The following is a 27350-nucleotide window of genomic DNA, read 5'->3' as shown; positions in this document are numbered from 1 at the left end:
TACAAATGTTCCAGAAGATCATGGTATTAACATAGAAACATAGAAATATAGAATTTGACGACATATAAGAACCACTTGGCCCATCTAGTCTGCAACTTTTTTTAACCATATTTTCATCTCAAACCTTATTTGATCCTTATTTCTTTGTAAGGATAACCTGATGTCTATCCCATGCATGTTTAAATTGCTCTACTGTCTTACCCTCTACCACCTCTGATGGGAGGCTATTCCACTTGTCCACTACCCTTTCTGTGAAGTAATTTTTCCTCAAATTTCCCCTGAACCCCTGCCTCTCCAGTCTCAGTGCATGTCCTCGTGTCCTGTTGCTTCTCTTCATTTGTAGAATGTTTCCCTCCTAGACTTTGTTAAAACCCTTCATATATTTGATGTATTGTTTGCAGCTCTTCCTTTGCCCAATTACTGGTGATCATTCCTTACCCAAATGAACAAGTAATTTCAGATTTTGGTGCTGGACATGGTACAAAATAGAAATTTCCTCAGTTTAAGATATTCCTGGAAGTATTGCTTGACACCCAGCCAGAGGTGTAGCTAGGTGCTATAGTTGCCGAAGCAAGGGTATGTTTTGGCGTCCCTTCCCCTGGTGACAGGGCTGGTTCTAGACTTTGTGGGCTCAGTTTCCTTTGGGCGCCCCCATGCATAAAATAGAGACAGCGCATAACAAAATTTAATGGCGTGGCTTCATGGGGAAGGGGCATGGCCATAGAATAATACCAATTCAGATTACACTGCACAGCAATGTCCGTTATTCACATTACACCACAGTAGAGCCCCTTATACACGTTACACAATACAGTAGAGACGCTTATACATGTTACACCACAGTTGAGCACCTTATACACATTACACAACACAGTAGAGCCGCTTATACACGTTACACTACAGTAGAGTGGCGCGCCCTGTAACTTTTCCGGCGCCCGGAGCTCGAGCTCCACTGGAGCCATCCTTGCTACACCCCTGTATCCAGCATACAGCAAGTATTTCTGCCAGAGGGCAAGTTTACTTCATTGTAATGAGGTCTTTAATGACTCACAGAAGGATATCTGCTCATTTTTGAATGAGGATTCTGGGAAAGATGATCTCACTTTTTTGAGGCAGTATAACACAGTATTGGTGTTATTCAGAGTTGTTAGCAAACCAAAAATGCAGACTAATGGGCAAAACCATGTTGCACATCAGGATGGGGGGGGGGGGCAGATATAACATGTGCAGAGAGTTAGATTTGGGTGGGTTATATTGTTTCTGTGCAGGGTAAATACTGGCTGCTTTATTTTTACACTGCAATTTAGATTTCAGTTTGAACACACCCCACCCATATCCATGTCCCATACCCATATCCATATAATGGATTCTTTGCATAAACCCATCGCTGAACGGCGATCCACTTTGTAGCTGTGCAACGCACCTGCGCATTGCGGTGCATACGCATGCGCAGTTCTGACCTGATCGCAGCGCGGCAAAAAAACGCTAGCGAACGATCATGTCTGAATTAGCCCCAATGTTGTCCCGTTTACGTTTATAAATAAGAGTAAGTGCTAGATTGGGAAGAGGTATAGTTGTTGTAGCTGCAATATCATATACTTATTCTTCACAGTGGAAGATGGAGGTTAACTCAGTCCACCAGAAGTAGCTCTCTCTCCACTGCCGGAGAATGTATGCTGTGCAGCAGCCGCTACAGCCATCCAAGGTTTCAAGAACTCTGTGCGCTTACAGCCGCGTCTTACAGAGTCTCCTACCTCTTGGCGTTGTGCCGCTCCACATCACAGTGTTTTTAACAGCAATGGGAGTATAAAATCAATGGGTCAACTTGTCGGGTCTCTTTTCTCTGACATGTTTCGCTGCTCACTGGGAGCTTTGTCAAAAACTTACAAAATCGTTTTGGGTCTGATTATTGGTGGTAATGCTGAGGTAAAAATTGCTACAGTGTCTAGCAAATTTACTGCATTCAATGGATTATGGCCCTCATTCCGAGTTGTTCGCTCGCTAGCTGCTTTTAGCAGCATTGCACATGCTAGGCCGCCGCCCTCTGGGAGTGGATCTTAGCTTAGCAGAATAGCGAACGAAAGGTTAGAAGAACTGCTACTAAATAATTTGCTGCAGTTTCTAAGTAGCTCCAGACCTACTCCTAGATTGCGATCACCTCAGTCCGTTTAGTTCCTGGTTTCACGTCACAGACACGCCCTGTGTTCGGCCAGCCACTCCCCCGTTTCTCCAGCCACTCCTGCGTTTTTATCTGGCACACCTGCGTTTTTCAGCACACTCCCTGAAAATGCTCAGTTACCACCCAGAAACACCCACTTCCTGTCAATCACACTACGATCACTCGAGCAAGGAAAAAACGTCGCTCGAGCTTGTGTAAAAGTACAACGTTTTGTGTGAAAGTACTTAGCGCATGCGCGCTGCGTACCCAGTGGCGCACCCAGGGGGGGTTTCCGAGCACCCAGAAACCCCCCTCCACTAAAAAAAAAAAAAAAAAAAAATTTTTTTTTTTTTTTTTGCTGCATGAGTTTTATTAATGGCTGTCTAGCGTCCTCTACAGCCTGCTGTCTTCCTGGTGGCACTTGTAAGTGCAATAAAAGTTTACTTTATTTTAATTATAGTACATATATATCCATGTGCATACATATATATAAACATGTATATACATACATACATATAAACACACACATATGATATATATACATGTGTATATATACGTGTACTGTATGTGTATGTATATATATATATATATATATATATATATATATAGATGCATGTTTAATATGCTATGTATATGTGTATATGTATGTGTGTGTGTGTGTGTATATATATATATATATATACACACACACACACACACACGGTATATATATGGGGTGGTCTTCAGTATGCCGACTGATGGGATCCCGGCGCACAGTATACCGGCGCCGGGATCCCGACAGCCGGCATACCGACAATTGTTCTCCCTCGTGGGGGTCCACGACCCCCCTGGAGGGAGAATAATATAGCGTGGCACGCATAGCGCGCCACCGTGCCTGTAGCGTGGCGAGTGCAGCAAGGCCGCAAGGGGCTCATTTGTGCTCGCCACACTGTTGGTAAGCCGGTGGTCGGGCTCCCGGCGCCGGTATGCTGATCGCCGGGAGCCTGTCCGCCGGCATACCATAGTGAACCCTATATATGTGTAGATATGTATATATATATATATATATATATGGACGGTTGGAATCGGCGGCACTCACAGGAATTTTCAGAAAAAAATACTCAGACTAGAAAGTCTACTGTCAGTAGACTTTCTAGTCTGAGTATTTTTTTCTGAAAATTCCTGTGAGTGCCGCCGATTCCAACCGTCTATGCAATACTTACGGAGGGCACCAAGGTTGATGTTTCTCACAAGGTGGAGTGCCGGGCAATTGTCTGCATATATATATATATATATATATATATATGTATATATATATATACACACACAGACACACTAGTTTTACGGACCCAGCATATACTGGGTCACCTCAGTCCCCACCCCCGTGATTGGCTCCACCCAGTTCTGGAAACCCCCCTGTGCAAATCCTGCGTTTGCCACTGGTACCATGCGCATTTTTGCCGTTTTTTCATCTGATCACTGCGCTGCGAAAATCGGCAGCGAGCGATCAACTCGGAATGACCACCTATGTTGGAAGTGTTATATGTTTGCATTGTTTCTTAAATGGTTTCATGTGGTATGGATCTAGAGTTCACTACTTGAAAATATTATATGCTTTGTCCCCCTCATTTACCTGCTTCTTCCTTCATCCCTACAGGAAATAGGCAGTGTCTGATTAAGGTCCAAATAGGCATGTAGCTGAAATGTATTAAGGTCCTACTGTGTGCCACCACAGTGGGTGTGAGCAAAACTGCAGGGGTGTGACTAGTGATATTGAGGGCATATATATGAGGTAGATAGATAGATAGATAGATAGATAGATAGATAGATAGATAGATAGATAGATAGATAGATAGATAGATTAAAAGTAGATGTGTTAATAGTTTATTTTTATCAATTAACAAAATGCAAAGTGTATGAACAGAAGAGGATCTAAATCAAATCAATATTTAGTGTGACCTCCCTTTGCCTTCAAAACAGCATCAGGTCTTCTAGGTACACTTGCACACAGTTTTTGAAGGAGAAGCAAGATTCTCCACAAGTGAAGAAAAAAAGCGCTGGTAAACACTATTAAATTTAATAGTTATTATAATGTTTAATACATAAATATAAAAACAAAAAATATATTATTGCAATACAATAATGTAGATTACCGGCCGGTAAATGAAATTGTCCCAATTTAAAAAAGCTTGGTGGTCATTCCGAGTTGTTCGCTCTGTAAATTTCTTCGCATCGCAGCGATTTTCCGCTTAGTGCGCATGCGCAATGTTTGCACTGCGACTGCGCCAAGTAAATTTGCTATGCAGTTAGGAATTTTACTCACGGCTTTTTCATCGTTCAGGCGATCGTAATGTGATTGACAGGAAGTGGGTGTTTCTGGGCGGAAACTGGCCGTTTTATGGGTGAGTGTGAAAAAACGCTACCATTTCTGGGAAATAGGCGGGAGTGGCTGGAGAAACGGAGGAGTGTCTGGGCGAACGCTGGGTGTTTTTATGACGTCAAACCAGGAACGACAAGCACTGAACTGATCGCAGATGCCGAGTAAGTCTGGAGCTACTCAGAAACTGCTAAGAGAGGTGTATTCGCAATATTGCGAATACGTCGTTCGCAATTTTAAAATGCTAAGATTCACTCCCAGTAGGCGGCGGCTTAGCGTGAGTAAATCTGCTAAAAGCAGCTTGCGAGCGAACAACTCGGAATGACCCCCCATATTGGAAAGTTCACAATGGATCCAAAATATGAACGCTACTTGTTAGGCTTAAAAAATCCAAACGCAAGAGGTTAATGTCACCTGAATAAAATCATTAATGCCCGTGCACAAATTTATAGATGTTATAGGTCCTCCCGGCCGCTGGTAGCTAATCCTTTCAATGCGGACATATCCAGAGGAACAATAAAAAGAAGTGCCTTGCTGAGGCTTGGGTCAAAGCTGCAATGACTCACCAATGACTCTCGCTAGCGTGCCGCTCCTGCTCAGCACACTGCGGCGGGCACGTAGAATGGTTAACACTCTCCTCTCCCCAGTGTTGGCTGCTATTTAAATGATCAGGTATTTAATTAGCAGGTATTTAAATTATCAGCTGGCACTGGGTTATATATATATATATATATATATATATATATATATATATATATATATGTATTTTATCACTTAGTTTTTGAAGGAACTCAGCAGGGAGGTTGTACCAAACGGGATGTAGTTATCGGTCACAATACCGGCACCTACATCCCGCCCCCTCACTGTCCCTATGTTTAGCATTGGACTCCAATCTCTGCCCCTGCGCCATACCAAAATCATTCTGTTGAATACTTTTGCTCATGGATTGTATGCAAAAACTCACCATTTGCATCTGTGAAAAGAAAATTCCTGGGACTCAGAATCAGCCCCATAATGTGTTATTTCAGTGATGTAAAGAACACCCACATTTCTTTCTATTTTTGCATTTTGGTTTATTTTGAATTCATTATTCTGTGTTACCACCGTATAAAAATAGTTGAAAAATTAGAGCTTGCTAAGCAGCTGTTACGCTAAGTCTTATTTACAAGGAGATGTTTTCTTGAGTTAACGCTAGGGTGAAACAAAACAACGTAACATTTAGGGGCAAACATGCAACCGAGCATGGACCAACTGGAGGACAGGACAGCAAAGATCTCCATCACAACAGTGTATTTGCCACTGGTACTGAGTGAGGCTGGGATAAAACACAACCAGACGCTGAGGAAGGCCACCATGCTGAATGTGATGAATTTGGCCTCATTAAAGCTGTCTGGAAGTTGCCTTGCTAAGAAAGCAGCAATACAACACAGGACAGCCAAGAAACTGAGATAACCCAATGTAAGCCAAAAGGCTGTGGGTGAGCCCTCGTTGCATTCTAGAATGAGTATTCCAGCTTTTGCATGTACATTGTAGTCGGGGAAGGGGGGAGAAATAATTAGCCATATGCCACAGATCAGGAACTGAATTAATGTGCCCAAACCAATGACCAGGTATGACGTGTGAGGACTGGCCCATCTCCTTAAGTCGCTGTTTGGTTTAGTGGCCCTAAATGCGGCCATCACCAAGATTGTCTTGGCTAAGATGCATGAAACGCATAGAGCAAAGGCCATGGCAAAAGTCACTTGACGTAGCAGACACTTCTCTGGTTGAGGGTAACCAATGAATGCCAAGGAGCAGAGAAAACAAAGACAGAGGGAGATCAAAAGAAGACAACTGATGGTGTAATTGTTGGCGCGGACTATCGGAGTGGTCTTGTAGCAAATCAGAAGCCCTAAAATAGCAATAGGAACAAAGGAGGAGGCAACACTGGTGGATGCCAAAGTTATACCCAATGTTTCTTCAAATGAAAGATATTCAACTGGTTTTGGTAGACATCTGTCTTTTTCCCCGCTTGGCCATGTATTCCATGGGCACTGAAAGCAATATGTAGAATCTGAGAAAAAATAACACAGGAGAAAAATGGTCTTTGTAAGATGTTATCACTCATTAAGGTCCACTCCATTTACCCTTTAATCAACTCACCAGTATCATTGGAAATCTCTTCTTGTGAGCAGGGAGCACACTCATAGCAACAGCTTGGCTCTTCTCTGATAGATGTTTTTCTGAATCCCACGGGACAGCTGTTGCTGCATACTGATATCGGAACCTATACAAAAACAGATTGTTGGGATTGCTTGGTTCTCATTTCTTTTGCATTTCACAATAGAATATAATATATTCAAATTACTAACACAAAGTGTCAGGGTCTATGGGTTCTATTTACTAAGCCTTGGATGGAGATAAAGTGGAAGGAGATAAAGTACCAACCAATCAGCTTCCAACTGCCATGTGACCGACTTGGTTTGAAAATGACAGTTAGGAGCTGATTGGCTGGTACTTTATCTCCGTCCTCTTTATCTCCAACCAAGGCTTCGTAAATAGACCCCTATATATTAAGTTAACATATGTATTGGGTGATTAATCTTTAGATATGCAAAAATCACATATACGATACATTTATATTATTATTATTATTATTATTATTAGCAATATGGCATTCACACTGGATTATGGGTGTGATTCTGAGTTGTAGCCACTCTTTCAATAGCGGTTGTGGAAATATGCAAATGCTGATCTCAGCCTTCCCTTTGTTCTGCACTGTGCGATGGAGTGTAAAAGCCCTGAGATGCCCATATTCAGTCTTCGTGGCCTGTGCAGTTGTGGTGGAGGTGTAAACACTCGATCATCAATGGAACAGTGGTGGCACCATCGACTTTTGTGGTAGTAACATAAACACTGCATGTAACTCTGATTTAGCCCCTTTGTCCTAACTAATGGTGTCTGAGTCCATAACGAAGACATCAGCTTTCTTAACACAATCATACAGCTAAGTTAACATTTATTTTATTTTAATCTATAGCTCATTATTATTATGATACCTACGAGCATGATAGAGAACAATCCCATTGAGTTTTGTAACAATAGGTATACTCTTTTGTTTCCCTATAACATTTTGCCACCACCGAAAGCCAACTACCTCAGATATCTGCCTTTGTCTGCTTCATTACTGGTCAAACCCAGCAAACAGAACTGTGTGAGAACATCATACAAGTCTACAGCTTTTCCCAGGTTCCACAATACATTGCTCCCCCGTCCCCACTGTCCACCAGTTTCTCTTACCTTTTTATCACCAAATTTCCATTGTATAGAACTTGTGTTAAGCATTAAGGCTTCCGCCTGAGGGGCTGTACTGTTATAGTACCCCACCTTGACCTGTCTCATGTTTCCCCCAAGGTCCATATGCCAGTTGACAACATCATACATGGGTGGAGGATCTCCATGTTCATCAAAGAACAAATCCCTTCCACTGCTCAGTTTCACTCGGACTTTCTTCATGTAGTGCAAAACCTGTAGGAAGAGAGAAGAAAATATGTGTCAGGCTTCCTCTAACTCTTCACCAACATGAAAATAACATAATTCAGTTTATTCATTTAGTTTGTTCTTTTGTATCTGAAAACTAGATGTTTTATGTGCTTTTTGGCTGTGGAAAAGGGACGCTCAAAAATGTAAAAAACTGTATAAACATATGACGGCAGATAAGAACCACTTGGCCCATCTAGTCTACCCCTTTTTACATTTTGGTAACCTCAATCTTAGTTCTTTGTAATGTTATCTTTATTTCTATCCCAAGCTTGTTTAAATTGCTGTATTGTCTTAAGCATTCCATACACCTAAAGATTTATTGTCCGATCTGGCTTGTTGAAATTAAAATCTGGTAATGGATGGGAGCAAATGACAATTGACCAATTGCTCTGAAATGCCGGACAAAAAAATTGGTCGTTCAGACAAACTGGTTAAAACAAATGGATTTAAACAATTTGTCTGATTGACCATTTTTGTCTGTTTTTCAGTTTTTGAGAGCAAATGGTTAATTGTCATTTGCTCCATTCCATTACCAGATTTTTTGGTCCAACCAGCCAGATCGTACAATAAATCTTTAGGTGTAGGTCCAGCTTTGCTCTGATGGGAGGCTATTCCACTTGTCCACTACCCTTTCTGTGAAATAATTTTTCCGCAAATTTCCCATGAACCTCCCCCCCTCCAGTCTCAGTGCATGTCCTCGTGTCCTATTGCTTCTCTTCATTTGGAGAATGTTTCCCTCCTGGACTTTGTTAAAACCCTTAATATATTTGATAGTTTCATTCATGTCCCCCCTTTCCCTTTTCTGCTCCAAACTAAACATATTGAGATTTTTTAGTCTTTCTTGGTATGTTTTGTGATGTAGGCCATGCACCATTTTAGTTGCCCTTCTTTGTACCGTCTCTAATGTGTTAATATACTTTGGAAGATATGGCCTCCAGAACTGAATACAGGATTCTAGATGAGGCCGTACCAATGACCTATACAGTGGCATTATTACTTCTTTCTTTCTGCTGCTGATTCTTCTCCCAATGCAGCCCAGCATCTGACTAGCCTTCCTCATTGCCTTGTTACATTGCTTACCTGCCTTTAAGTCATCTGAAATAGTGACTCCTAGATCCCTTTCCTCCTCAGTAGTTTCCAGTATAGTGCCATTAATACTATATTTAGCTTTAGGATTTTTGAGGCCCCAGTGCATGATATTGCATTTTTTTTATTTAACTGTAGTTGACACGCTCTTCACCATTCCTGTAGTCTACAGTACCTAGATCCTCAATCATTTGTTTTACCCCTCCTGTTGTGTCTACCCTGTTGTATACCATTGTGTCATCAGCAAAAAGTCATACTTTCCCTTCAATACCATTTACAATGTCACTAACAAAGATACTAAAGAGCACTGGTCCAAGTACAGATCCTTGGGGTACTCCATTGGTAGCATTTCCCTCCTGTGAATGCACTCCATTTACTACAACTCTCTGTTTTCTGTCCAGCAACGAAGATTTTATCCATTCAACAATCTTAGTATCCAATCCCAAGCTTTTGAGTTTATTTAGCAGTCTGCGATGTGGGACAGTGTCAAAAGCCTTACTAAAGTCTAGATAAGCTACATCGACTGCACCTCCTTGATCTATTAAAATGGAAGTGAATAGATGTATTGATTTATCATGAACATATTTGGTGGTTGTTCCTGATATAAAAATATAGTTTCATATATGTTAATGCCTACATTTAATGGAAAGCAACTTCATTCAGGCATAAGGCTGAAAATTAATCCGTACTTAGTTTTTATTTTGTATGTTATTTTTTTCTTATTTGCAATTCTGTCTATTTAATGCATTACTTTACTATTGTTGATGGGGGTTGGGTATGAGTTACCGGCGGTCGGGACGCCGGTGTTCCAACAATTGAAATCTCCACAGGGGTGAGCTATCTAACCCTCCTTTCCTGCAGCCTAACCTTAATCTCCCCCATTGTCGTCTAAACCTAATCCCCCCTTTCTTGCAGCCTAAACCTAACCCTCCCCCCTTAGTGCCTAAACTTAACCTCCCCCTGGTGGTGCCTTACCCTAATCCCCACTCCCCACAGCCTATCCCTAACCACCCTGGGTGGAGACTAAACATATCTCCCCCCGCCCTAAACCTAACCCTCCCGCTATACAAGGTGCCGGCTGTCGGGATTCTGGCGTCAGTGTCATGACCCTTTCAGGATTCTGGCGTTGGAATTCTGATGGGTGTCAGGATTCCAGCGTCTGTATTCCGGCTGCCAGGATACCAACAGTGATCATCTTGACTGGATCCCATTGACAGTTAGTAGTAGGATATGTAATAAATCATATAAAATACAGATGCGGCTAAATATAATAGCCTCCAAGTTCCGGAGGTGCTGGACTTCTATGCGAGTTTGCCCATTATTTTTAAAGCAGCAATCATTTACAAGGCAAAACCAGTTTGTCAGAGTCACCATCAAAATGAATGAAGCAGAGGCCGTATCCTCATTATGCAAACCACGAACAAGAACACAACTTACTTTAGGACCTTTCTCTGGTTAGTAGGTTACTGTCAGATGTTCATTCAAGAATTTGCGCTAAGCAGCGCCACTAACTGAATGTTTAAAGAAAAATAATCCAGATAAAATAATCTGCACTGGTGCTGATGAAGCAGCCTGGAAAGATTTAAAATGAGTGTTGGCTTCCCCTCCGGAGTTGCAAGCTCTAGACTTTAAGCAGAAGTTTAATCTTCAGGCTGATGCAGGTTTAGGAACAGTGATGTCCCAAGAGCTAGAAGGAGAAGAAAGACCTATCCTGTACCTCAGCCTTAGTGAGCTACCACGTGAGAAGAGGTGTGCTTCGGTGGAGCATGAATGTCTGGCCATTAAGTGGACTATAGAATTCTTGCAATATTATTTATTGTGAAGAGAATTTCTGCTGGTAACAAACCTCTTCAATGGATGCATACCAAAACCAGAGTAAACCATTGGTTCCTGGTATTACGACCATTTCATTTCATGGTACAACATACTCTCGTCTTAGATCTTTGCAGGCAGTAATTCCTGGCACAGTGTACCGTACACACGCTCCCACTACACAGTAAGCAGCAATAGTGTGTGTGGCCGCAGGCAGCGGGAGAGCGATGCTTCCACTGCCCTATAAAAGAATAGGTAGCTGGCAGGTGGTGAGCATGGGTAATGAGAAGCTATGTTCCCGCTACCTGTAATTAAAAGCAGTTGTACTTAGCGTTGGTCGCGGGAGCATGCATACGCACGCTCCCCCAAATACAAGCAGGAGAAAAGAAAGATGTGGCTGCGGGAGGCTGCCTCACACCAACACCACGATATGCAGACTCCCGCAGCAAAAATATATAGGGACACATCTGTACAGTAGGGCAGAAAGAACTCAGGGTAATACAGAAGCATTGTCCCAAAAGTATACACATCAGGTTCCTCCAGAAAATTCCATGATGAAGTTAAGAGAGGGGGAGGTGAAGGAATGGAGAGGTTTATCACAAAGGTGGGGTAACATCAGTGTAGGCAGATGGTTGAGTTCTCCTGGAAGTCTCTCAACTTCACCAAAGTAGTTGAATCTCCGAGGGAAAGTATGTAGCAGGAGGGTCAGGGGCCCACAACTGAGTAGGTTGGCCCAGAATTGTTTTCCGGTGCAGAGTGAGTTGGGGCATACTCACCACATGGTTACCTGGTTGTAGGCTGTAGGGTGTATGGCAGGTCTGGTCCAGGTTTTGTAGCTTGCTAAGATCAACAGCCAGGTAATAGTTAGCACCTTAGAGCTTGGCTTAAAGAACCCCTGGGAATAAGGTTCAGGGCTCTTGATGCTGAACAAGTTGGCCAGGCAATAGGCTGTAATTAGCATCAGGGTGCCTTGACCAGGAGGGTCCACTGTTCTTGTGTTCATCAGCGTTGGCCAAAGGTGAAACACCAATGCTGTGATTGTTTTATTCTAAGTAACATTTTTGCAACCTGCTGTTGTGGAAGACCTGCTATTTGCTGTGCAGTGGCTGCTGAGTTGCAGTGACTAAAACCTCCTGCTTTTACCACAACCGCTGGATGTGGTTTTTCTAAGTGGCACACTAGCGAGTAAGCTGTTGTGGATAGCAAAAGTGGGCATACCGTAGATGGGTCCAAACCAAACTCCTCTCCAATGTGCATACATGACAATAAGTTCAAAGCAATACATGAAATTCGTACAGTACATGTATACCTACTAATAATGGCCCTCATTCCGAGTTGTTCACTCGCAAGCTGCTTTTAGCAGCTTTGCACAGGCTAAGCCGCCGCCTACTGGGAGTGAATCTTAGCATAGTAAAATTGCGAACGAAAGATTCTCAAAATTGCGATTACACACCTCTTAGCAGTTTCTGAGTAGCTCCAGACTTACTCGGCATCTGCGATCAGTTCAGTGCTTGTCGTTCCTGGTTTGACGTCACAAACACACCCAGCGTTCGCCCAGATACTCCTCCGTTTCTCCAGCCACTCCCGCGTTTTTTCCGGAAACGGTAGCGTTTTTACCCACACGCCCATAAAACGGCCTGTTTCCGCCCAGAAACACCCATTTCCTGTCAATCACACTACGATCGCCTGAGCGATGAAAAAGCCGTGAGTAAAAATACTAACTTCATAGCAAATTTACTTGGCGCAGTCGCAGTGCGGACATTGCGCATGCGCACTAAGCGGAAAATCGCTGCGATGCGATGAAATTTACTGAGCGAACAACTCGGAATGAGGGCCAATGTGCAGTATGCAACACATAGGGGGTCATTCCGAGTTGATTGCTAGCTGCCGTTGTTCGCAGCGCAGCGATTAGGCAAAAAAGCGGCACTTCTGCGCATGCGTATGCGGTGCAATGAGCATGCGCGATGTACTTTCACAACAGCCGATTGAGTTTCACACAAGGTCTAGCAACGCTTTTCAGTCGCACTGCTGGCCGCAGAGTGATTGACAGGAAGTGGGTGTTTCTGGTAGGTAACTGACCGTTTTCAGGGTGTGTGTGTAAAAACGCAGGCATGTCAGATACAAATGCAGGCGTGCCTGGGGAAACGCAGGCGTGGTTGGCCGAATGCAGGGCGTGTTTGTGATGGCAAAACAGGAACTACATAGTCTGAAGTGATCGAAAGCTAGGAGTAGGTCTGCAGCTACTCAGAAACTGCTCGAAAATATTTTGTGGCCGCTGTGCGATCCTTTCGTTCGCACTTCTGCTAAACTAAGATACACTCCCAGAGGGCGGCGGCTTATCGTTTGCACGGCTGCTAAAATCAGCTAGCGAGCGAACAACTCGGAATGAGGGCTATAGTTTCCATCATATAATGCTCCAGTTCACACTATTTGTCTTAGGTAAGTTCGCTCCATCTTCAATTTACGTCATCTTTTATTTTATTGAGTTAAAATCAAATAAGTATGCTTCTTATTAAATGATGTATCAAGAATAGATTTCTTACTTGCCATGGCTTCAAATTCCAAATGTCTGAGCAGCCTCCATTAGTAAAAGGGCCTTTTCCATCTACGCACATGCTCAGGTCATGCAAGGCTTTGGCAATGACATATATAGAACTGTAAAGATTATACAGAAGTCGTGTGCTGGTGACATTGTTCAAGTAAATCTTAAAGTGTTCCATACTATTATCCTTGGTACAATTCCTTGAAGGCCTCTCGTGGACGATGGTCATGCTTGGAAAATCCATTAATGCACACCCAAGATTGTCCTCCCAAAACATGAAGTCCCACAACTCCGCTGAGAGCTTCGAAAATTTAAAATTGTCAATAAATTCATGGAACCCTGGAAAATATTCACTATAATATGCAAAGCCCACGGTTCCAATAAGAAGCTTTAGATATTTTTCAGAAGATAACAAGGAGGAAGTTGCCCAGCCTTCACTGGCAACCCAGATCTTCTGAGTTATATTTTCACTTAGAAGTTGGCCAAATAGAGCAAACAGATCAACATCACTTGCAAAGACAATCATAACTTTGGCTCTAGACATCTTGATTGCTCGGATGATGCGTGGAATGTTTCGATCAGGGCGATTACTCTGGATATACTCCATGAATTCCACACAAGCTCCAGATTTAAGGATTTCCTGTTTAACTCCCTGAATGCCCTGGTATCCATAATCATTGGAATCAGCAACCATACCCACCCAAGTCCAGTTAAAATGTGACACCAACTGGGCCAGTCCTTTGGACTGGAAAACATCACTCGGAGCAGTGCGGAGAAAGAAAGGGAACTGAGTTTTGTCGCTTAGAATGGAACTAGTTGAAACATGGCTGACCTGCAATATGAAAACCAAATTCAGAACTCCTCAATAATAATTGATACAAATCTCTTTTTGCTCTGTACTTACAGTAAAGTACAACTCAACGTGGTCATCTGTGTAGGAAATAAAATTTACAAGACCTAAGAGGGCAATTGGTACAAATGGGTAGGATTCCAACCAAGCTGCACAAACCATGTTGTGGTACAACAAACCATGTATTGATTTGAATGCTGGGAAATCACATTCTGATATCCACTAAAATTGATCAGTGAATGGTTAAAGGGTGAAGACTTGAAGGCACAACCAAATATTGTATATGTCATTGTAATATAATATGAAGTACTGTAGCTTTCACATATTTTATTTTATTTAGAGGGGGGATCAATACAGGGAATAAAGTAAAATCATTTTATTTAAAAAAAATATTGCTACAGTATTGAGAATATTTTCATGTCTATTAAGGAGGGATCCTGCACCGACCTTCTTTATACCTACATATTTTTTCCATCTATCAAATACAGAAATACAGAAAACTGAAAAATGATGCCACATGTAGGTGGCTAAAATGGACAACTGTTTGCATTGAAGTGGAAGAGCTGAGTCACATTGGTTTCATTGGGGGTCATTCCGAGTTGATCGCACGTAGCAACTTTTTGCTGCTCGTGCGATCAACTAGACGCCGCCTATGGGGGAGTGTATTTCGGCATAGCAAGGCTGCGATCGCTTGTGTATTCCTGCTATGCTAAAAAAGTTTTGTGTAAAACTAGACTAGCCTTGCAGTTACTTATCCTGCGCGATGAACCCAGCATTTAAGGTCCCGGAATTGACGTCAGACACCCGCCCTGCAAACGCCTGGACATGCCTGCGTTTTCCCAAACACTCCCAGAAAACGGTCAGTTGACACCCATAAACGCCCTCTTTCTGTCAATCACCTTGCGATCGGAATGGATGGATTCTTCACTAGATCCATTGCTCAGCAATGATGTGCTTTGTCCCCGTACGAAGCGCCTGCACATTTCGGTGCATACGCATGCGCAGTTTTGCCATTTTTTTACCTGATCGCTGCGCTGCAAAAATCAGCAGCGAGCGATCAACTCGGATTGACACCCATTGTTGGCTATTGGTGAAGTTGGAAACTAATTATACAGTACATCTTCGGAATACACTTTCCAGCACACCTAATAATGGGCCTATTTCAGACCTGATCGGAGCAGCAAATTTGTTCTCTAATGGGAAAAACCATGTGCACTGCAGGGGGGGCAGATATAACATGTACAGAGAGAGTTAGATTTGGGTGGGGTGTGTTCAAAGTGAAATCTAAATTGCAGTGTAAAAATAAAGCAGCCAGTACTTACCCTGCACAGAAACAATATAACCCACCCAAATCTAATGCTCTCTGCACATGTTATATCTGCCACACCAGCAGTGCACATGGTTTTGCCCATTAGCTAACAAATTTGCTGCTGCAATCAGGTCTGAATAGGCCCTATGATCCTAACAATTTTTAGATAATTTTCTATAAAAATTTTTATAAAATGTCTAGCCATGTCTTTTGGGGCAACATTATGTGTTGTGGTTTGTATCCCAGCAGTGGGGATGCCGGCAGTCATGTGACTGATAGCAGAATCCTGACATCACTCGGAATACTGGTGCCATAACACCGACCACTGACATCCCCAAGGTAAGTATCAGGGTTACTGTTAGAGTTAGTGCACGGGGGAGTTAGGGTTAGGTACTAGAGGGGGGTTAGCATTAGCCGGCACCCCCCGATTCTTAGCCCTAGCCTCCACTTTTGGAACCTTAGCCCAAGCCCTAGCCACCACCCCCTGAATCTTAGCCCTAACTGCCACCCCAGGCAGGTTAGTGTAGGAGACAGGGAAGGTGTAAAATAAATACACCGTCCCCTGTCGGCATTGTCATTGTTGGGTTAGGGTTGCTGGTGTCGGTCATGGGACCACCGGCATCCCGACAGCCAGGATAACATACCCAAACTGTTAGGGTCTCCTGCCCTGTGCTGCCACGTCGTCATGGCAACCAGGAGACAAGTGCTAGTGGAGTAACCTGAGCGCAGCTGATACTCCGGTTCGGGTCTTTTGCTGTGCAGTGGTTATAGGCTCTGTGCACGGCAGGGGATCCGGTGCTGGTTTTTGTGCTCACAGTCTGTGAGGTCTGAGTGGGGCGTGGACAGTACCTGCTTTATAAGGCCTCTTTTCAGGGTAAGCAGATGCTGCTGAATCTTTGTTGGTTAGTCAGTTCATGAAAGTTAGCCAGTACTGTGTAGCTTTGTATTTGTTTGTTGCTTACTGCAAATAGGCCTGGGGATTTGGTATTACACTCTGCCAATCCAGACCTAGCAGTAAGACTGGAGTCAGTCGTTTAGCTTGCTGGGGTTCTGTTACTACTCTGTGAACCTAGCAAGTTTGCGGCTGTATTCTAAGACTTGCCTGTCTAATCCTGTCTCACTGTGCTAGGTGTCAGGGGTCAGTTTAGTGGCAGTAAGCTAAAACCTGTGCACTGCAAGTGAGAAATAGGATTGTGGAGACTCTCCTTGTGTCTATCATTCCATCTCTGACCAAGGAGTTTACTGCCACACCCGTTGGTAACCCTTTAGGGTTTTGCTGTTGCCCTTAGCAACAGCATTTCAGGTTCTCTACGTATTAAAACACAACATCTTGCTTTTTACATCTGAGCAGTTCTAATACAAGGGAGATACCCAGTTCCTTAGCCTCTGGGCTTCTCTGTTCACTTTGTGTGTATTTTGTTACCCTATCACCTTCTGTGTACGTTATGTCATATTCCCCAGTTTGTCTGTGAGTCCATTTGTTTTGCATAACAGTTCAAACACCAGTACATTCCTGCAGACACTGGAGTGCATAACAGTTCTGACACCAGTACTTTCCTGCAGGCACTGGGGTGCATAACATATTCAGCAGCCTAAAACTCCTGTTGAAATTTTGTGGGAATATGGAGCATACCCCTCAAAATACGTTGCAACAGGTGGTCGATCAGGTGCAGGTCCTGACTCGACAATTTAATGATTTGTCCAGTAAAATGCACACCTCCCAGGCTGCTGGCGGATCTCCCGCAGCAGCAGCACCTGCAGGGGTTAAGGAGCCGAAAGTAAATCTCGCGGATCGTTTTTCTGGAGATCGCTCGCAGTTCTTTTGTTTCAAGGAGAGCTGCAAGCTATACTTCCGGCTTAGGCCTCAGTCTTCTGGGTCGGAGATTCAGCGGGTGGGCATAGTGATTTCCTTGCTACAAGGAGACCCACAGGTCTGGGCATATGGGTTGCAGCCTGACTGTCCGTCGCTTAAAAGTGTTGATGCTTTTTTTACGGCACTGGGCATGTTGTATGATGACCCTGACAAGACGGCCTCAGCCGAGGCTCAGATTTCGATCCTTAAGCAAGGGCGAAGGCCAGTTGAGGTTTACTGTACGGAGTTTCGGAGGTTGGCCCATGATACCCAGTGGAATGACCCAGCCCTGAGACACCAGTACCGAAGAGGTCTTTCTAACCAGATAAAGGACCAACTGGTACAATATCCCTTGCCTGATAGCTTGGATCAGCTCATGCAGTTATCCATCCGGGTGGATAGACGGCTGAGAGAGCATAGGCTTGAAAGGGAGACTGAGATTTCCTTCCTTCCCAAGGGAACCTCAGACTCTGAGGAATTTTCTGAGGAGCCTATGCAGATTGGGGCTACCCGCCTCTCCTCGCGTGAGAAGACGCGGAGGAGACAGCAGGGGTTGTGTTTGTACTGTGGAAATAAAGGTCATGTGGTAGTATCATGCCCAGAAAAGCCGGAAAACTTCAGGGCCTGAGGGTGATGGGAAATATCCTGTCAGGCCAGAAGTCAGAATTTCCCAAGAAGACTTTTATCATTCCGGTGACCTTGAAGATCCTCGGTCAAACTGTCAAGACTGAGGCCTTTGTGGACAGTGGGGCCGACGGGGTTTTTATGGACCGCCAATTCGCCCTGAAACACTCTGTTCCCTTAGTACCCTTGGCATCGGAAATTGAGATTTGTGGGTTAAACGGGGAACCATTATCCCAAGGTAAAATTACCTCTTGCACTAGCCAGATTTCTTTGTTTATTGGAGCCACACACTCTGAAAAATTGTCCTTTTATGTGACTGTCTGTACTTTTGCCCCATTGGTGTTGGGGTTACCCTGGTTAAGGGCCCACAATCCTCAATTTGACTGGGTCTCTGGGGAGATTCTTAGTTGGGGTACTGATTGTTTCAGGAGTTGCTTGAGCCTTCCAGTCAGGCTCTCGCAGCTAAGTTTGCCAGGATTGCCAGGGTGTTATGCAGATTTTGCGGACGTGTTCTCCAAAAAAGTTGCAGAGGTACTACCTCCCCATCGCCCCTATGACTGTGCCATTGATTTGTTGCCAAATGCTAAGCTTCCCAAGAGCAGGTTGTACTCCCTGTCACGTCCTGAGACTCAGGCTATGGCAGAGTACATTCAGGAGAACTTGGCTAAGGGATTTATCAGACCTTCACAGTCTCCAGTTGGGTCAGGGTTCTTCTTCGTGGGTAAAAAGGACGGTTCGTTGCGACCCTGCATCGACTTCAGGGAATTGAACCGTATCACGATTAAAAACTCATACCCACTGCCTCTCATTTCGGTCTTGTTTGACCAGCTTCGTACTGCCACCATTTTTTCTAAGATTGACCTACGCGGTGCGTACAATCTAATCCGAATAAGAGAGGGGGATGAATGGAAGACTGCCTTTAATACCCACTCAGGGCATTATGAATATTTGGTGATGCCTTTTGGGCTCTGTAATGCCCCGGCAGTCTTCCAGGATTTCATGAATGATGTGCTCAGGGAATATTTGGATAGATTCTTAGTTGTATACTTAGATGACATCCTAATCTTCTCCCATTCCCTGGAGGAACATCGGAAGCATGTACGCTTAGTCCTCCAGAAACTCAGAGACCACCGGCTTGGGGCGAAGCTGGAGAAGTGCGAATTTGAAGTTCAGCAAATCGCATTTCTAGGATATATTATCTCCCCAGAAGGTTTCCAAATGGAGGGTTCCAAGGTACAGGCAGTCCTGGATTGGGTGCAGCCCACTAGTTTGAAGCACCTTCAGCGTTTCCTGGGCTTTGCGAATTTTTATAGACGATTTATCGCTGGATTTTCGTCTATAGTGGCGCCCTTGGTGGCACTCACTAAGAAAGGGGCGGATGTTGCTCACTGGTCTTGTGAGGCTAAAGCGGCTTTTGCCCGTCTCAAAAGGGCATTTGTTTCGGCCAAGGTGCTGCGACACCCAGATCCAGAGCGTCCTTTTGTGGTGGAGGTGGATGCCTCTGAGATGGGTATTGGGGCAGTGCTTTCTCAGATGGGAGTGTCTGATAATCGCCTTCATCCCTGTGCTTACTTTTCCCGTAAATTTTCACCTGCCGAGATGAATTATGACGTGGGTAACCGGGAATTGTTGGCTATTAAGGATGCACTGGAGGAGTGGAGACACTGGCTTGAGGGGGCTAAGTTTGTGGTCTCAATTCTCACTGACCATAAGAATCTGGCATATTTAGAGTCAGCGAAGCGTCTCAATGCCAGGCAGGCACGATGGGCTTTGTTTTTTGCTCGCTTTAATTTTTTGATAACATATCGCCCTGGGTCAAAAAACATCAAGGCTGATGCGCTCTCGCAGAGTTTTGCTCCAATCCAGGAGACCACCGAGGAGCCGTTGCCCATTGTTTCCCCATCATGTATTAAAGTGGGCATTACCCAGGACCTCTTATCATTAGTCCTCAGAGCACAGGAGCAGGCTCCTCCAGACCTTCCGGTAGGTCTTTTGTTTGTGCCTCCTAGGTTAAGACAGCGAGTGTTCCTGGAATTCCATGCCAAGAAGTCGGCAGGTCACCCGGGTATTGCCAGAACTCGGGAGTTGCTATCTAGGGCGGTGTGGTGGCCCTCGGTGGCTAAGGATGTGGATCAGTGGGTTCGGGCATGTGACATCTGTGCCCGAAATAAGACTCCTAGAGGGGTTCCTGTTGGCCCATTACATCCACTCTCTATCCCATCTAAGCCATGGACCCACATTTCAATGGATTTTGTGGTGGACTTGCCCAAATCCTCGGGGATGACAGCCATCTGGGTTGTCGTTGACAGGTTTTCGAAGATGGCGCACTTCGTTCCACTGGTTGGGCAGCCATCAGCCAGACGCCTGTCTGAATTATTTATGCTGCATGTTGTGCGTCTCCACGGGTTGCCACTTGATGTGGTCTCTGACCGCGGATCCCAGTTTGTGGCCAAATTCTGGAGGGCATTTTGTTCCGATCTCCAGATTTCTGTCAGCTTGTCGTCAGGCTACCATCCGCAGTCTAATGGGCAGACTGAAAGGGTGAACCAGTCCTTGGAGCAGTTCCTCAGGTGTTATGTCTCCAAGTGTCAGACTGACTGGGTTGCTCATCTGTCCATGGCGGAGTTTGCCTATAACAACGCGGCTCACTCTGCTACAGGGATCTCTCCCTTCCTTTGTGTGTATGGGCATCATCCTAAGGCCAATTCTTTTGACCCCCTGGACTCCACGCCTGGTGGTTCCTCTGTGGTTTCGGTCCTTAGAGGTATTTGGCGGAAAGTGAAGAAAGCCCTTGTGTCTGTGTCATTAGTGACCAAAAGGGTTTTTGATAAGCGGAAAAGACCCTGCAGCTTCAAATTAGGAGACTTCGTCTGGTTGTCTACCAAGAATTTGAAGTTGAGACAGCCATCTCATAAGTTAGGGCCCCGGTTCATCGGCCCTTATAAGATCACCAGGGTTATCAATCCGGTGGCATTTCAGTTAGATCTGCCCCGTTCTTTGGGTATCAATAAAACATTTCATTGTTCCCTTTTAAAACGGGCGATTAGTAATCCTTCTTCCAGTGGAAGACCTTCCCCTCTTCTGATACGTGGCCAGAGGGAGTTTGTTGTTGAAAGGATTCTTGACTCCAAGGTGGTTCGGGGTCGGCTGTCATTTTTGGTGCACTGGAAGGGGTATGGCCCGGAGGAGCGGTCGTGGGTGCGCAGTTGTGATCTTCATGCCCCCAGACTGATACGCTCTTTCTTCTCGCAGTTCCCCGATAAACCCGGTGGTAGGGGTTCTTTGACCCCTCGTCAGAGGGGGGGTACTGTTAGGGTCTCCTGCCCTGTGCTGCCACGTCGTCATGGCAACCAGGAGACAAGTGCTAGTGGAGTAACCTGAGCGCAGCTGATACTCCGGTTCGGGTCTTTTGCTGTGCAGTGGTTATAGGCTCTGTGCACGGCAGGGGATCCGGTGCTGGTTTTTGTGCTCACAGTCTGTGAGGTCTGAGTGGGGCGTGGACAGTACCTGCTTTATAAGGCCTCTTTTCAGGGTAAGCAGATGCTGCTGAATCTTTGTTGGTTAGTCAGTTCATGAAAGTTAGCCAGTACTGTGTAGCTTTGTATTTGTTTGTTGCTTACTGCAAATAGGCCTGGGGATTTGGTATTACACTCTGCCAATCCAGACCTAGCAGTAAGACTGGAGTCAGTCGTTTAGCTTGCTGGGGTTCTGTTACTACTCTGTGAACCTAGCAAGTTTGCGGCTGTATTCTAAGACTTGCCTGTCTAATCCTGTCTCACTGTGCTAGGTGTCAGGGGTCAGTTTAGTGGCAGTAAGCTAAAACCTGTGCACTGCAAGTGAGAAATAGGATTGTGGAGACTCTCCTTGTGTCTATCATTCCATCTCTGACCAAGGAGTTTACTGCCACACCCGTTGGTAACCCTTTAGGGTTTTGCTGTTGCCCTTAGCAACAGCATTTCAGGTTCTCTACGTATTAAAACACAACATCTTGCTTTTTACATCTGAGCAGTTCTAATACAAGGGAGATACCCAGTTCCTTAGCCTCTGGGCTTCTCTGTTCACTTTGTGTGTATTTTGTTACCCTATCACCTTCTGTGTACGTTATGTCATATTCCCCAGTTTGTCTGTGAGTCCATTTGTTTTGCATAACAGTTCAAACACCAGTACATTCCTGCAGACACTGGAGTGCATAACAGTTCTGACACCAGTACTTTCCTGCAGGCACTGGGGTGCATAACACAATCTCTATAGATATATAGAGCTACTTGCAGAATGTGTTGCTGGCTATGTAGATGATGAAAAGGACAGAACATGCAAATACATTTTGAAAGGTGTTTTACCTTTACTAACAGTTGTGTGCTACATAGTGAAATATGTTAATTAGTCATCTCACAAAAGAAGACAAGTTCTTTATTTTTATTCTACAATTTTTTATTGAATTTTTCAAAAACAGATGAAGTCAGAAAATGAAAAAAGGGGGAAAGGGTGTAAAAGAAAATACAGAAAAGAAAAGGGGAAAGTTGGGAAGGGTTTCACAATCCACATATTCACTTATACTGTACAGAAGACAATACTGACGATGAACAATGAACAATGTATAGTATAAGGTGGCAGAACGAGGAATACAAATGACCTGAAACTGGGTCACAAGATGCATAAGAACTAAAGCTGAAGAAGATAAGGAGAGACCTCGCTATAACAGATCCGCTCCCTCACCACCAGAAACAAATTAGTGCCACCTAAACAATTTCAACAATGGTGAGGAGGAAGCAGTGGAATATGGGAGACTGAGGGGCAGATGTATTGAGCCTGGAGAAGTGATAAATAAGTGATAAGTGGAAGGTGATAACGCACCAACCAATCATTACGGTGTTTGAAAAATTACAACTAAGAGCTGATTGGCTGGTGCGTTATCACCTTCCACTTATCACTTTTTTTTATCACCGCTTTATCACTTCTCCAGGCTTAGTACATCTACCCATGAATGTCGCCATCAGAAAAGTACACTACAGTATATTTTAGAAACTTTGGGGCTGATGTATTAACCTGGAGAAAGCATAAGGAAGTGAAAAACCAGTGATAAGTGCAAGGTGATACACGCACCAGCCAATCAGCTCCAACATGTAAATTAACAGTAAGGAGCTGATTGGTTGGTGTGTTTATCACCTTGCACTCATCACTGGTTTATCACTTCCTTATGCCTTCTCCAGGTTAATACATCTGCCCCAATCTTAGAAATGCAACACAGGAGAGGATTCCTCTAGAACTGAGCTCCAACAGTTTTTGTTTGCGCTCAAAATATGACACAAAAACTTAATAGTGGTGTTTCGACAAATCAGATGGATAAACATGGTGAAGGGAAAGTGCAGGAGAGTGGGAAATCTAAGATCTAAAGGGCCCAACACCCGGGGCGATCTCAGCTATTTTAACAACCAACAATTTTATCGTTGGTCGATTTTCTTAACGATTTTTGCATACACACTGGACGATATCTATGGCTGATTTGGACGATATGACATTACATTGCATTTATATTGTCAAAATTGGCTTGCATGTATAAACGATGATAGACCAACGATGAACGATTTTGCGGACGCGCATTGTTCATCGTTGATGCATGCACACTGAATGATATGAACGATTTATCGGTCATTTGTGAACTATATCATTCATATCATCCACGCTAAGTGTGTAGGGCCCTTAAAACTTAATAGGCCAAATTGAACACTGTATATAGGGGTATCTCTAGAGAGGAGGGGACCCGTGTGCAGACTCTGTGTTGGCTGACTCCCGTAGCCGTTACGCCACTGCTAGCACTCTGAGCGCTGTAGACTCAGGCACAGTTCCAGAGTCTACAGCACATGCGCAGGACTAAGAAAAAGGTGTCTAATGGTCAGTGCGCTAGCAGCGGTGCGCCGGCTACGGGAGAGGAGGGGGCCCACACACAGTCAGCGATGGACTCCAGAAAGGTAAATATAGGAGAAATGGGTGCAGTGTGTGCGGTGTGCCCCCCCCCCCCTGGATTCAGGGGCCCGTGTGCACCACACACACTGCACCCATTAGAGATACGCCACTGACTGTATACCATATACTTTTGCATGGTAAAGTATAACCAGTGAAGTAATTTATACTGCAGTTCTAGGTGGTTATAAAATTAGTGCATTTAAATAGGTAGATTCCCATTGCCGGGAGTTGGTACTGGAACTTATGTTTTATTCTCAGAGCCATTGCTTATGCAATGGGTGAAACCCGAAATGAATGTTCCCCCTAGAGTTGTCCCTGGTCATCTTATCAGGTCACTCACCATAGCCAAACTAGCCACCCAATATCAAATATGATAGTATGTGAACAGTTTTCTAGAGGGAAGTTGATATTGCAACTGTAATTGAGAGAAGAGGAGTAAGGTAGTATTACAGAGAATATTCAAAACACACATACTGGTCTATGTACTAAGGGGTCTATTTACTTAGCCTTTAATGGAGATTAAGTGGACAGAGATTAAGTCCCTATAGATTGTAAACTTGCGAGCAGGTCCTTCCTACCTTCCTTCCTTCCTGTCTGTTTTTGCCCAGTTTTGTTCTATTACTGCTGTTCTAATTGAAAAGCACAACGGAATATGCTGCGCTATATAAGAAACTGTTAATAAATAAATAAATAAATAAGTACCAGCCAATAAGCTCCTAACTGCCATGTTAGGAGCTAGGTGTGACAAATGACAGTTAGGAGCTGATTGGCTGGTACTTTATCTCTATCCACTTTACCTCCATCCAAGGCTATATAGGTGTCTATTCATGAAGCAGTGAAAAGAGTGGAAAAGTAAACCTGTAGAGAAGTTGCCCATGGCAACCAATCAGCTGCGCCGTACAATTGTATCGTATACAAATTCTAAATGTTACGTCAATGCTGATTGGTTGTCATGGACAACTTCTCCACTGGCTCACTTCTCCACACTTTTCACTGCTTAAGACCCCTAGGTCTTGAAGAGAGATAAAGTGGAAAGACCAGCCAACCAGCTCCTAACTGACATTGGGTCAGATGTATTAACCTGGAGAAGGCATAAGGAAGTCATAAATCAGTGATAAATGCACCAGACAATTAGCTCCAATATGTAAATTAACAGTTCGGAGCTGATTGGCTGGTGTGTTTATCACCTTGCACTTGTCACTGGTTTATCACTTCCTTATGCCTTCTCCAGGTTAATACATTTGCCCCATAGACTGTAACATGGCAGTTAGGAGCTAATTGGCAAGAAATTTATCTCCATCCACTTTATCTTTCTCCAAGGCTTAATACACAGACCCCATAATTCCACATGAGACCCAAACCATAACCATCATGACAGGAACAAGCAAGAGAGCACAGATATAGAGAGGGCACTCATTTGCCATAACTTGGTATTCAATTATCTGTGAAAAGTTATCGACGAAAAGTATCCATAGGTTTTATCGGAAATTTCTCTTCACCATCTCTGTGCAGGGGATAAGTAGATCAAAATCCCTTTTCTAGAGGGAGTTGTTTCAGAACCTCTGGGACACCCCCCAAATGACTTAAATAGGCACTAGAGATATTTTTCATTATTTTTAATTGGCCAATAATGACATGTCATTTTTAGAGTCAAAAAATGCAAAGTGGTGGAAATTGGGGTTCAAGGTATGGGACAGACACTGTATGTGCTTTATGAGTGGACAAGTGTTTTTAGAGTTGCAGGTGGGAGAAATTGGTTAGTTTCCACTTTTTAAGAAAAAGTCCCCTAAAATTACCCAAATATATACTTATACCCATTTTATGTACCCTGAATTTAATGAGAGCAGTTTTTTTCTGCTGTAAAAATAGATTTCTATATTTTTTTCACATTTGTAAAAAAATGCATATAACGCCATTTGACCCAATTTAATTACACCAAATAGTGTTACCATTTATAGACTTCTATAATGTTTTCCTATATTAGTTTAGCTTTTGGGGGGTACAGGCAGATTTCCCCATTTTCTCATATACTTATCTCTGGTTTTGCCAGCTAGAAATATCACACGTATCCCGTAATCGCCATTTTGGAATAGGATAGGTGTGATAAACGGGAGCGTGCAGGCTGCAATAAGATGTTTCTGCAGGATATAGGTGCGATAACTTTAGCTGCGATCACGGATTGCATTATTGCAGCTAATTGAATTCAGCCTTATATTTATTCTTCTCCAGTTTAAGTTTTTGGTTATGATGTATTTTATTTATTGATTTATTTAATTTTTTGTTTATTAATATGTATTTGTTTGTTTGTTTGTTTGTTTGTTAACACTTCTAGCTCCAGCATATTCTCATGCACTTTACAAATGGGAATAAAATATTCCTAAAATGAGACTGGGTAATAGACATGATGACAGAGAGGTAAGAGGGCTTTGAGAATACAGTAAGTGCTATACAGTATATTGTAAATTTGTTCAACCAGATTGAAGAGATGCTCAATGGCCAGTATCATCCAGTTACACAGCTATGTTGGTCTGGGGTCAGTGGGATGAGTATGTGTGAAAATATACAGTATGGTATGTAGGTTTTGTGTCGACCGTCCACAAGGGAAACAATTGGGTAGAGTAGCTTATGGAGGTTTCTGTACGTAGGTGGTTCTGGAATTTGATTAGCTTGTCTGAAGAGGTGAGTTTTCAGGGAATGTTTGAAGGTTTAGACTAGAGGAAAGTCTTGTTGTGTGTGGGAGGGCATTCCACAGAGTAGGTGCAGGCTGAAAAACAGTCCTGCAACCACAGGGACCACATTTGTAATAACTGGATATCACTGTTGATCGATCTAGCATTCCTTTCATATGTATAAAAAACAGATATCACATTAAATGACATACAAGAACACAAATAATTATTCTAGAACGCTAAACCTGAACATACTTGTGGGTACTTGATCACCCTTAAAATATGAGCCATGAGTATTGAGAATGTAGATGTTGTATAGCCAATTACAGCTGCCAATTGCTTTCCCTTTTGGCACTGGAAATTGGGTATAGCTTTGTTCTGCCCAGTTATCATCCACAGCGTACATTCAAGTTCCTTCTGGAGCACTCGGCAGGAATCATAAATCTGAAAGCCCAAACTGATGTTGGGGAGAAGATTGGGATTACTGTTGATCTTATTCATTGCATACCTTATAGTCTGTAACTGAAGATATTTTTCCAATGGAAATCTGGTAGAGGAATGGAAATGGAAATGGAGAACATTTACATTATCTAAAATCAGTCGCAT

General features: G+C 43.6%; 1 protein-coding gene across 1 annotated transcript; it reads right to left on the bottom strand.

Annotated features, from left to right (window-relative positions):
- Window positions 1–187: 187 nt before the first annotated feature.
- On the bottom strand, window positions 188–27350 carry LOC134934195 (uncharacterized; the record flags this gene model as incomplete). The annotated part of the gene is made up of 7 exons (XM_063929685.1): window positions 27000–27350; window positions 13478–14308; window positions 11722–11982; window positions 7794–8021; window positions 6657–6780; window positions 5681–6567; window positions 188–202 (listed from the first exon to the last, which is right to left on the bottom strand). Coding segments are annotated over exons 1-7 (2697 nt in total), but the record flags the coding sequence as incomplete, so codon positions are not given.

This window comes from Pseudophryne corroboree, chromosome 6 (genome assembly GCF_028390025.1).
Source record: "Pseudophryne corroboree isolate aPseCor3 chromosome 6, aPseCor3.hap2, whole genome shotgun sequence".
Taxonomy (NCBI): Eukaryota; Metazoa; Chordata; class Amphibia; order Anura; family Myobatrachidae; genus Pseudophryne; species Pseudophryne corroboree.
Note: the sequence above shows the minus strand (reverse complement) of the source record. Positions and strands in the feature narration are given on the sequence as shown.